The 13352-nt window shown below is 41.8% G+C and overlaps 1 protein-coding gene across 2 annotated transcripts in view; it reads left to right on the forward strand.

Moving 5' to 3' along the window:
- Positions 1-13352, forward strand: part of Tox (thymocyte selection associated high mobility group box) — a 283895-nt gene that overhangs the window by 248984 nt on the left and 21559 nt on the right. For both annotated transcript variants that reach the window (XM_057790571.1, XM_057790572.1), the window contains exon 5: positions 5341-5571. In XM_057790571.1, coding sequence (XP_057646554.1) covers positions 5341-5571 — 231 coding nt within the window. The remainder of the gene's footprint in view (positions 1-5340; positions 5572-13352) is intronic.

The raw sequence follows: 13352 nt of genomic DNA on the forward strand, positions 1-13352 counted from the left end.
TTCAGGAAATGGGGCACTCATCAGAAGCACCTGGTTCACAGACCATGTTGATGGCACTGGGAGCATTCACAGCAGCTGAACTAGTACACATCAGCTTTCAGCAAGTCCAGGGCTCACAGTCATTCAGAGCAGGTTGTAGTCAGTAAGTGATACTTAGATGTGTCCGCCAGCCAAGAGAAAACCTATTGAGATAAGTTTAAACTAAGAAAAGAAGTTAAAATTTATGGAATTAAAGAAAAATACTACATTTGAAACTTTTAGACCCATATTAAAATCCATATCGCAGAAAAAAAAGCAGATAATGGGTTTCTGTAAAACAGCAACAATAGACTCATACTTTTGAGTCCTAGCCAAAACTACAGATTCAGATTGTGGTTAGAAGCATATATATTTTTCTACTGTCCAGAGAGTTAGGTATGGATTGGACAGAGATATCTTTGGCCTGATGAGAAACATCTTCAAGTCTATACCTAGATGACAGCCAAAATAAACGACCTAAACAGTAAGTAGTCATTGCTCTACCAGCTTATCAGAACTGTATACCATAGAAGGCAAAATAAATCAGAAATATTTTCCATATTTTATACCATTGTAACCTGTATTTACATTTTAAATCATTTCTGAGACCCTCAAAGCTTATGATTTTTTTATATCCTCAGACCTATACATATCTTAAAACAATGTCTTTTATGAAGAGACCTAGTTGCTTTAGAAAAAGCAAGGCTTGATTTTTATATATATGAAATGAGTTAACAAGCTGGCCATAACCTTGTGAAAGGATCTGGATACCTGCTGCTGCTAAGCTAACAAAGTTATAGCTAGCCTAGACGTCATTACTATCAGAGATCACAGAAAGAAAAATAAAGTATACCTGAGTATACTTCCGAATCTATTAAGAATGACAGGGACCAGAGTTCATACACAGTTAGCCAGACCCAGGTCTCCACAGCATTGGAGGCAGAAGTATCAGGACAGCAGTCTTACAGTCTTAGCCAGGCCCAGGAGGTGATTTTTTTTCCTGTGGAAGACGGACATGGAAAAGACTGACCTTATTTTGTCCAGGCAAAACTGGTACAATCAATTTGCCAGGGTTCTGCTGTTTGTCCACAGTCTAGGCCGGGTGCTGGCAGCAGGTGTTGCACTGGGGCATCTTGACCAGTGGTCGGCATCATCATAATCCAGAAACATCATGGTGTCCCATAATCTTCTCTGGAGACCTTGGGTCACTACTAAGATCTCGGAGTCTCTGTCTGATATAATAAGTGGCGGGCTGAAGGCTCTACAGGGTGATGGTTCTGGCACTTGCAGATCCTAGAGAGCCCCCAAATGTTATTCCCAGATCACAGAGTGCCCCCAAACTAAGCAGGAGACTGGATTATGTATATAAAAACAAAGAGTCTTTATTCTTACATAGGTTTGCAAATTCGAACTCTCCATTTGCCCAATGTATTGGAGGGATCAGAGAGCCCCAAGCTCAGTTAGCATTGGGTTTTTATAGTAGCAAAGACGGGTGAGGGATTTCTAAGGTCGGTATTATGATTCTTACAAGCTCTCTGCCCCACTTCCTCCACATGCCCTGAGCCAAAGATGTAGGAGCTGTTATGTAGCTGTATCTGTTGGGGCTGGGTTCCCCATGATCTGTTGATCTCTGCATTGTACACAGCTATGGTTATCTGTGCTTGTCTCCATTTGCTGGAAAGAGAGACTCTTTTCATGAGGGGTGGTAACTCCACTTCTCCAGGAAAGGTGGTTCACATGCCCAGCTTTAGCATTCTACATTGTCAATCTCTTTGACTCTTTTTGTTATTCCTTTTTAAAAGATTGTATTGTTATGAATGTCAATGGGTATTTATAAACTTAGACATTATAAAAACTGTAAAGAATAAAATCACAAAGTTACATTCTATAGCACAAAGAAATTGCTAGTAAGGTTTCAAATGCTTTTTAAGTAAAACCTGTTCAAGTTTTTTTTCTTTTACTGCATATTTGCTTATTATCCTAAGTGCTCAAGCAAATCTTTGGGTAATTTCCTGTAACAGGAACCATTTGTACTTACATTCATTCATCCTTCCTGTCAAAGTATTATTTTATATTACTTTATTTACTAGTGCTATAGCAACTGCTAAGTACTTATTGTGTATTTCAGAAACTACCTACATGCTAGTGTAAGCAAAACTATACCTGACTCCCACTTGGGCTGGAGGAAAAAAAGCACAACAACCATGTGCCCATCATTGTATAGTTAGAAGTTTGTTACATGCTGTGGATGGAAATCTAGGTAACTCAACAAGCGCATTACAAGAGCCTGACCTGAGTTTGAAATATTATTAAGATTTTCAGATAGTGGCAGCAAATAATAGTTGCTTACATGCATGTCAAATCAGGGAAGCCCAGACTTAACAACCATCCAACCACAAATGGTAAGAGAAACCTATGGGCTTTTAAGATTCCTAAGGGAAGAGAGTTTGCAGCACAGAACCCCGCCCGGCCACCCCAGAATGGCCATGCATAGGAAGATGAGCCAAAGAAGTGATCCTGAAACCCAGCAAGGCCAGCCAAGGAAGAGAAGAGCCCAGACAGGGCTGGTGTCCTAGCACTAGGAGAGACACGCCTCCCCAAGGAACAGTAAAGACGTTGGTGACTTTTGAAAAGCCTCAAGAATCAGAAGCACCAGGAAGTGATGGTAAAAGACAGTGTACAGCCAGCACAGAAAAGTGCTTTGAAGAGGTGGTTCTAAAAAGGAGTAGATCCAAGCGTGTGTCACCTTGCTGGACAGAAAAGGCTCGCTTATTTCTCCTTCCGTCTGCTTATGTGTCAGGTAGTAAAATGGAATTGAGATGTTTCGGCTGAGAGCAGCATCCCATGCCGAGGTCTATCAGGGCACTTGTTCAAAGTTGCTCCGTGGGCCGCCATATTTGATGACCTTCTCTTCTCTCAGAATTGTAGGGGACTCGGCAGTTTCATAGAATCACACCACGATTATAGACTAATGTTAATCTACGTTACCTTGACTTGATTCAGAACATCGGGTCATTATGGGGCTTTTTGATCTCCTGGAGCAGGCAATTTCAGAGCAGCCAACGCCTTTTTTCTAGCAGAACATTTTAATTGTTCGAGAATTTCACACATGCGTGCAATGTATCGCAATTAAGTCCCCCATTCTCTCCTCTCTAATTCTTCTCCTCTTGCCTCCCTCACTTTACTTCCTGTCTTAGACGCTGTTCTAGTGCTGTGAAAAGATACCATGACCAAGGTGACTCTTATAACAGAAAACACTCAGTTGGGAGCTTGTTTACAGTTGCAGAAGTTAGTCATTATCATCACAGCAGAAAGCGTGCAAGCAGGCAGGCAGAGATATTCTTGGAGATTTGGTGAGAGTTCTACATCCAGATCTACAGGCAGCAGGGAGAGGCTCTTGGCTTAGAATGGGCTTTTGAAACCTCAAAGTTCACCCCCAGTGACATGCTTCCTCCAACAAGGCCACACCTCCTAACCTTATACTTCTTTCAAACGGTTATATTCTCTGGTGACTAAAGATTCAAATATATGAACCCAATGGGGTCATTTTCTTCAAACCGCCACACCTCTCAACTTTATGTTTTCTTCTTAAGTCCAAAGTGCTACATGTATGTACAAGGATGTCGGACCGTGTAGTGGAGCATGGATAGCCAAATCCCTGTAGAAAATCAGCTATCCCCCTTCCAGCCACTATCAATTATCAATAGCTAATTGTCATCTTAATTGTCATTCTCAGATCTCTTTCTCAAATGAAAACAAAGCAAAGGATTCACTAAGTCTTTCCTGTTTCTTATTAGTACTTGAGCAAATCTTTTAAACTGGATTTACATTATCAAAAACAAAAATGATGTTTTTGCATTTCTTTGATGAGTGCATTTTTAAAGTTTCATCAACTGTAGTTGAATAAGCTGTAAAATTTTTAAAATACATAAATATGTGCATTACAGTAATCATAAAAATAGATCTGGAACTAGCTTATGGTAGAAAGACAGGAGCTCAGGAAAATTGCTTTAAGAAAGACAACACAGCTGGTAGTTAACTAAAGGAAGGGATGAACACAGGTCTTGTGATATTTCCATAGGATTCTTGACTGAGTATGTGTCCTCTGCACAGTGGGGGTAATCTTACAAGCGTGCATCACCAAGCATCTTACGTGGATAAGACATACATTAGCCAATGGTAGGAAAGGCACAGAACAACCATAGCCGGTAAGGAGAGAACAGCTGTGGGGGTGGCCACTGCTGGGAGATGATGGAAACAGGATTTAGGTCAGTGGGACAGGCCCTTGTGAACAGGAGTCTTCCCAGATAGCAACATTATATATTCCTATCAAGTTTCACTACCTTAGAGCTGGAAAGAAATCATTACCCAAATCCTCATTTTACAGAGATAGATTCAATGACATCATGGTTACTTAGCAACAAATATGCTATTCACATGCAGGTACCTTAAGCACACTCAGTGTAGATTTTCTGATTGTGTCAGAATAACAATTTAGATGATCTCAGAGCAGTGGAGAAAAATCGACTCTATTTTTAAATGGAGTAAAATGCTAATCTAGGTTGTTCTAGAAATTTCTGGAATCTAGATTTTGGTGGGGGGTATCTAGTATGTTAGCCATTGGATACTTGTTGCTAGTATAATTTGAAAAGGGATACAATTCCTCTCATTCATTTAAGCATTCATTACCATCATGCGACTCGTGAAAGGCAGATAGGACAGTGTAGATTACAGAATTTGCCATCAATGCAGAAAGTACTGCTGGATAGTAGTGATCCGGATTCTAGGGTCTGTCCACTCTCAAAACCGTAAGCATCGCTAGATTCCCACCCCAACCACATCCACTGACCTAAGTTAAAACACTATTAGACTTTCTCAGACTTGCTGACCCAAAGTTTAAAGTCATAATTAGGAAGCTAAGTTAGCACTCCACAGAAGAAAGCAAGCCCAGTAATATCCCAAGAAGGTTGCTGCTGTCACAGCTACAGTGACAGAGACAGGATGAAGGAAGATGAGGAGTAGCATTTAACATAGTAAAGTGCTTGCTGACAAGTGTGAAGACCTGAGTTCAAATCCCCAGAACTCATATAAAGGCAGACATGTTATCACACTTTTCTAACCCCAGCAATTCTACGGGAAGATGGAAGGCAGAGTTAGGCTCACCCATGGATGCGCCTGCTAGGCATGGCATACACGGGAAAAAACACCTCTATGTGGGGGTTGTCTAGGTGGTATTTTGTGTCTATGTCAAAGAAGAATAGCAATATGATTCGGCCACTGACTTTCTCAGTTCCTCCATAACTGTCTTGATTTTTATTTCAGATCAATGGTGGAGAGAAGCGGCCTGCCTCTGATATGGGGAAAAAACCAAAAACTCCCAAAAAAAAGAAGAAGAAGGACCCTAATGAGCCCCAGAAGCCCGTGTCTGCCTACGCTTTGTTCTTTCGAGATACTCAGGCTGCCATCAAGGGTCAAAATCCGAATGCTACTTTTGGTGAAGTCTCTAAGATTGTGGCTTCGATGTGGGATGGCCTCGGAGAAGAGCAGAAACAGGTAAGAAGGCTTTAAAATGGATGGCATCAGCTTGATCAGAGACAGTGTGTACAGGCTTCGAAAAGAGCTTTGGAAAGCGTTAGGGAAAGTAGTCAGATGCCATAACTGTGACTTAGATAGTGTCCCTACCTAAACCAGACTTTAACATAAGGCCCTTAATCTTGCACTCCCTTTATGCTCTTCCATAAGTAGCGTATTAGCTCCCTTGTGTCAAAGTTTCTTCAGCGTAGCTACATTTCGAAAGACTTCCACGTACCCCAGCCAGGATTACCTCACTTCTTAATGTTGACAGTGTGTGCATAGCGATTAAACGTCCCCTTTGGAAATCACCCACGCCTCTTGTCAGCACTCACTCTTTACCCTGTTGTCAGCTAACTCTTTTTCTGCTCCTTGCAAAACAAACCTCAAATCTAAGAGCTTCTTCCTTGGCTCTTGCCTGAAGACCACCAGGATATGTAATTTAGTCCATGCTTCAAGGCTGTGTTAAATGGGAACAGATTGCTGGCTTCCCTTTCTTTCCTTATGCATGGCCATGGTGTGACTGAGGGCCACGCTTAGGGAAGGGCATTGAGATATGCCAGCAGTGCCATGAGTCACCTAGGAGATCTTGAAGAGGGTGAGGAGTAAAATTTCAGAAAATAGCCGGAGCCTGCCCACATGAAGAAACAATACCAATCCTGTGTCTAACCTAGAGGCTAGATGGTCGTTGTCAAAATGTAGTATTATTGCCACAAACATTAAATAAGCGTGATAATGAATAAAATTGTCAAAATGACGACATAAGCACAGCAATCGTGAAATAAAACAAAGTGCGCTGATCAAGTATTAGGGTCACATTTGATTCTTGATAGAAATTTTTACTGCTCTGCCCCATATCCGGGGAAGTGTATTTAAAATCACAGGTGAGATATGTGCTGGGTCAGGTGAAGGTCAGAGTTCAAACCACGTAAAGAACAGAACCCCTCTAAAGCCAGAGATGGTGTCACGTTCATGTCCTAGCACTTCTACGGTAAGGTGGAGACAGAGATTGGGATATCCCTGGAAGCCCATGGGCCAGCTAGCCTGGCATTCAGAGCAGAGACCAACAGGAGACCCTGCCACAAGCAGCATGGAAGGCCATGGCCAGCACCTAAGATGGTCCTGTGACTGCCACACATGTGCCTTGGCATGCACAGGACCATACATAGCCATTCTCTCCCTCCCTCTATCTATCTATCTATCTATCTATCTATCTTGAAGGCGAAGGCGTAAGTCACAAACAATCCCACACCAGTTTGGAATTATGATTAATAGAATGGTTATTTATTTAAAGGGGAAAAAGCTTACAGATCACCGTCCCAGACAACAGCCCTCTGCGCAATCAGGAAGGGAGTCTAGTCGCCTGAAGCAGAGCCAGAAATAAGAGAGAGCAGAGAGGGAAGTGGCCACTTTTTTAAAGGGAGAGAGACCACACCCCAATGGGCTGCTATCTCAGCCGCTATTGACTGGAGGAGGGGAAGGACCTCCCGCAACACCATCTGTCTGTCATCTCACACACACATGCACACACACACAGTGGAGAGTAGATTGGGACCCTAAAAAAAGAAAACCATAGGTTCTCAAGGAATCTTAGTTTATGTCAATATATATGCTCTAAGTAGGATTTATACTGTTAAAAGATATTTGGATTATTTCCTTTGTTCTACTCAGTACTCACAGGTCTATAATGAATTGTCCAAAATCTATGAATTAGAATGAAGTGGCAATAAGTTCATTCACTTATCCAACCAATTTTTGAGCATCTGTTTGCCAAGCACTGCCTAGAGACGGTAGATATGACAATAAGCAAGACAACTGGGTCTCCACTGTGCGGTTGATCTCTCTACGCCTACATAGCTGGGACTTAGCTACAATGAGGAGACCTTGCCATTTAACTCACAGTCCTCCCCTTGACAAACTCTCAGCAGCAGTGATGGTTGCCATGATAATACCAGATGCCAAGAAACAGAACGTATCCTCCCATCCCCCAACACCTCTAACTACTGAAAGTTACCCTTCAGGATCTGGAATTTCTACACATTTTCTTATGTCTTCAAGGTTGCCAGGCAGAGGGAATGGCAACAAGACTTCCTCTGCAGAGTACAGGGTGCTAAGAGCCACCTGTGATGGTAGTGAACATACCCTGAGAACTCAGTGTACTTGATTAGTATAGCAACTTGACTGGTATTGAGCAGGTAACATTGTAGTGTCTACTTCTAATTGGATCCTAATATGATTATTTCAAAATTTTAGAGTCAGTTTCTAGATGGTTCTGAGCTCAGATCAATTATCTCCCAAACTCCCTGATCTTAGATGAGGTTTCCTAATGGGGGTGGAACTGTAAAGATGGCTTCCCTCCAGTTGGTAGGGAATTCCTGAATGACAGTCAAAGTACACATGGATGAGAGAGCCCAGCCCTTGTCCCTGTTCTCTGAACAATGTCACATCCATACCTACCTATTCTGCTCTTCTGCTAATCCTCCATGTACTCTTGGAAATGTCCTGAACATCCCCCTTTGCCCTCTTCCACTTGAAGATGAAATTTTCTGGAGGAAGCTCCAGAAAGTGCCTTCTCCCCAGGGACTATGCGCTGCAACTCTTGTTCATCAGAAGGTAGACATGGTTCCCCTTTGTTCTGCCTTGCCTTCTGCTTTTTCAAAAACATCACTTTCTCAGGCTAACATCTAGTCTCCGTGGTCCCAGTTGGCCAAAGACTTTCCTACATTCAAACCCAGGGTTTTCAAGAAAGTTAAAAAGACTTTTCATAACCACGACCTGTCCTTTGCATTTCCAATATAAAAATAACTATCTGTACTCTTCTTTCTGGTGGAGAAAAACAATAATCTTCATACAATCAAAACCAGATAATTCCAAAAGACAGCAAGGGTAAAGAGCCAAGTTTCATCCACTGATTGCATTATAACGATGATTTGTACTTTTAATATAAGAAGAGGAGAATATTAAAATCTTTCAATGTTTTTTTGCCTAGCTGTATAAGATTAATTGTGTGTGTGCAGAGGGAGTGATTACATATATATATATATATATATATATATATATATATGCATATGAGTTACACATATATGCATATGAGAGAGATTTTATATATATGCATATGAAAGTGAGAGGAGAGAGATTGGAATGCTATTATCCACAGTCATCTTAAAAGGGGACATTAGTCCCATCCCTGACTTTAGGTTTCAGAGTAGATATGATTACAGTTACAATATAATAGTCAAGACTTCTTAATCAAGCACCTACAATGTCAAGACACCTTCCCTTCTCTTTTACATTTTACTTCTCAATAAGTAACTCAAAATGAGTCTTCCCCTGAGTTCTCGTGTGTGGAGGTAGTTTAAGGTTTATGGAGGGGTATTGGAAGGCAAATGCATTTGGTAGATAAAGAACAGACTCATATAATAGACAATACGATTCATATCCCAGAATCAAAATCTACTGACTGAAATTGGTTTATGCCAAGATTGTCTAAGAAAATACTTCTACTGATGTTTCTTGAAAGATGTATTTTAAATTTTGAGTACTTGTTTGAGAGTTACCCAAACAAGGTGTTGTGAGCAATTTAGGTTGCCCCGAGATGGTCTGTGGCCATGCCTGCTGTTCCCTGTTGATGCCTCAGGGATCTGGGAGCACTGATTCTTTCCATGTAAAGATGCTCTGACTTAATAAAGACACAGGCTGCACATTACTCTCTGTGTCCCTCACACACAGGGCGCAGGCCCGTGGCTGCACTCAGAGCATTGGTGTCCTCTGGTCCAGCCACCGCTCTCCTGCACTGTGGCTGACTGTCACCGACTGCTTGCAGGAGATGCCCTTGAGGCAAATGTGCCTGCCTAAAAGACACTCCGGAGATCCAAAATCTGCCAAAATTATCCCAGGATGTTATATCTGCTGCATTACCGCCCATTCATTCCCTGTATTGTGCAAACACACTATAATATCTGCTTCAAACTTAAAGGAACTGTACTTAACTCTCGTTTAATATTCAGATCTGGGGAGCCTACCTACTGTTCCATATTTTTAAAGGAACACTCCTCAATTAGTTTAGACAAGCCCACAGGATGGTTTTGCATTGTGTAGGCAGTTTGGCTAGGAGGTGGGGCTCTCATGTGCTATAGTGAGTTGGAAATCCTGTTGTCAAAATAGCCCACAGCTGTGAACGGCTACAGCTAGAAACACAAGCTGGAGGAAATGGGCAGGGTTACCAATGACTTATTGGGGACTCAGAAAATTACAATATTTAAGGGAAAACATCATTAGTGAGATTAGAGTTGAATAGTTTTCTGCCTACCAGTAGGAACACGCCTAATAGAGCTCTCTGCTTCCATGGCATGCCTGCTCAGTGTGGCGTCCAGGCAAAGTGGAAACCTAGCACAGAGAGCAGGTCTTTAGCTTCTAGAATCCATGCTGAGTGAGAAACTGTGTGTATGCTGGTTCCACAAATACTCTTTCAAGGAGGAGAAATTCAAGGGAAGTGATAACAATTCTCAAACACAAAATCTCCTTTATGGATCTTTCCCTCCAAAGACACTGAACACACATCACACCTCAGACATGGTTCCATTTGAATTCTTGGGAAGACAATGAGGAATCTGGAAAGCAGAAAAAAAAATGTGTGCTTGGGATTCCAACAGGAGGGTTTTAAATGCTAATGACTCGGAAGACAATGAAGAACCCATCTCAAAAGCTTACCAAGTTGTTTAAAAGACACCAGATGGAGAGGAGGAGGGGAAACACGAGAATGGCTGTGTTGCCAGCTTTGGCTGCTTATCTTGCCCTGACTGGACCTGCAGAACAAGGAAGATAAGTTAACCATACCATCCTCCTGCATCGTGGTCTCGGGGTTTCAGCAACCCGTGGCATCTTGTTTATAAGGTTCTGTCTAAATTTCTCCGTGCTCTGTGACTTTGAAACGCTCTGATTCTGGTCACTGGTGGTATAGGACCTGAGCATATAATGGCGCTATAAGACAATTCCGAATCTATAAAACAAAGAGGCTGGTCAGCTTTCCACAGAACATATTAGCCCAGAGAGCCGTAAAGGGTTCTGGAGTTCCTTTTAGTCATGGAAAGTCACCTTAAATCAGAACCAGATGTAAATGACTAAATGAACCTTAAGTTCCTAATTGGAGACACAGTCGGGCTGTAAGACATTTAGCAAATTACAAACAAAATGTTCTTGTTTACATTACGTTAACTGGCTTTAAAGCTGCAGCCAAGAGCTAAATAAACATGCTGTTGTGCTAAAAAAAGGAGTGGAAAGCCTACTCGGATTTGGCGTGTTTGGGGGAAACCGCAGCCCACGGTGCCCGGAGAGTGGAGTTTTGTAAATGCTAGTCCTGTCGTGGAAGAAGAGAGTGGATTTACCTCACGAGGCTTAGCCTAATGAGCAGATATCACTTGCAGGGAGCGCGTTTGAATCCTGTAGCATATGCCTTCTTTCGGGATGCATAATTCATATCCAAGGATATTAGCCCCAGCAGTTCAGCTCGATAGCAGCACCTCATTATTTTATCTCCCAGTATTTATTCCTATGTTTGACACCTCATGAAATTACTGTTAATGTGTTTATATAAGGGCAGATCTGACACAAGTGGGAAGAAAGTAATTTCCTCCTCCTTCTTCCTGCTGCTGTGTCTTCTTCCCGAGTAGAAGGGGCAAGTGTAAATAGTTAATTTGCTTCAATTATGAGCCTGTCCTGCTAAATTAGAAGCAGCAGGGATATGAAGAGCCAGAATTATACTTAGGAAGCTGCTGATAAATCCTCGGAGCCCGCGAATCAAATCATTTACTTCTCGTTGCTGCTCAGACACCCACTACATAAAGGCGGCTCTGGTGTTTGCCCCTCATCTTAGGACAAAATGTGGATTTTATGTCAACTATACTTAAGGTTAACGAAAGTCCTGCCACACTATAGCACCGGCACTGTATAAGTTCATCTTAGTAATTTATTTATAAGCATGTCATCTTTCCCAGCCTCTAAAAGATGAAGCATAAGGCATAGGTAGAGCAATTGTTCATTCAGAAGCCTTAGCTCTTTACCCAAGTACACAGGGCAGCACTTAATACATACCACACACACACACATACACACACATTCACACACATTCACATGCACACATACACACACACATACACACACACACAGATTTGACAGGGAGATGTCAGGAAGGACACAGGAGGAGTTAGAGGAGATATGGACGGGTAGATATGACTAAAATACATTTCACTCCTATATGATAGTCTCAGAACAAAACAACAAAACTATAAAAAATAATTATTCATGAAAAAGTTATGATATTCAAATAATATATAAAGGAAATCTTAATTAGCAAAAATAATAAAGACCACAGCCTGTAAGCAATATTTATATTCATAGAAATTTGCAAGTGAGCAATTAGATTATAACTTGAACTTCAAAAGCCAAGTATTTATATATACATATACATGCTGACACACTAATGAGAACGTGACACAGCATCATAGGCATAAACAGGAGTGATTCAGGTGTGTGAATATTCATATACTATACGCAGTGGGAGCTGATAATTCATTTGAAAGTTTCCATAGCTTTAGTGAGACAATAACTCCAATATGATATTAATTCCATTCAAGTTTGCTACAACCTACCATTTGTGCATATATTCGAGGTAGGTTACATGTCTATCAACTTCTCTGTTTCCATTGATGTATGTTTTCATTTTGAAGATGCAATTTGGTAGTGTATCCTCAGCATCCTTGCTAATGTTGACTCATAAAATGTGACACCCCATTCCAGGGACTTTTATTCACTAGAGATTGTCATGGGAGGGCATGACACTACCGCTGTCAATGTGAGCTCTGTGGTCGACAGTGGCCGTGTGCAATTACAGCCTGCTGCCATTGCGATTATTTTATGTAAGTGCACCCTGTTATGTCAACACCATAACGGCCTCGCCTGCCAACACATTTCTCAGAATCTTCTTGACCACTTGGTGATGTCTGACTGTGTTTCCTGAGCACCTATTATGCATCAGGTACTGCCCGACATGCTGGGCTCCTACCATGAGGAAGAGATCCCACCCTGTAGTTTCTAATTTCAACAGCTAGGGGGAGACAGTGAGCAAACACAGATGACTGGCACCAGATTGCTTTGATTCGCTCCTGATTCTGCCCTGTTTCACTGGTGTGGGGCGGGGGTGTAGGGTGTGTGTGTGTGTGTGGTGTGTGTGACTGAGTATGTATGTGGTGTATGTGTGTGTGGTGTGTGTAGTGTGTGCATGGTGAGTGTGTGTGATGTGTGTGAATGTGTGTCCAGTGTGTGTGTGTGGTATGTGAGTGCATGAGTGTGTGTGTGGTGTGAGTGTGTGGTGTGTGTGTGTGTGTTTCCTGGTCTGTAAAATGGGTATAATAATACCAAGGCAACATTCTTGTTGAAGGAACTAAAGATACATAAAAGAAAGTGTGTGCTGACAAGAAACACTTAGCCAAAGAATAATTTAAATGTTCTTTTGTTTTGTGCCCTTCATGCTTCACAATACGTTAGGCACACAGGAGCCAGTCTTTTGGTTAAGATTGAACAACATGATATTCAGCTAGTCCTCTCCATTTAATATATCAGCAGATTAGTTTTATATATGTTTTATAGCCATCTCTAAAGCCAAGCTGCCTGTTTCTGGCCTCTAGCAGCAAGGGACCAGTGGCACCATGACCAAGTGTATCAGACAGTCTTCAGAAGGAACCAACAGCAATATTTTTGACACATCC

The sequence above is a fragment of the Chionomys nivalis genome, chromosome 16 (genome assembly GCF_950005125.1).
Source record: "Chionomys nivalis chromosome 16, mChiNiv1.1, whole genome shotgun sequence".
Lineage (NCBI taxonomy): Eukaryota > Metazoa > Chordata > Mammalia > Rodentia > Cricetidae > Chionomys > Chionomys nivalis.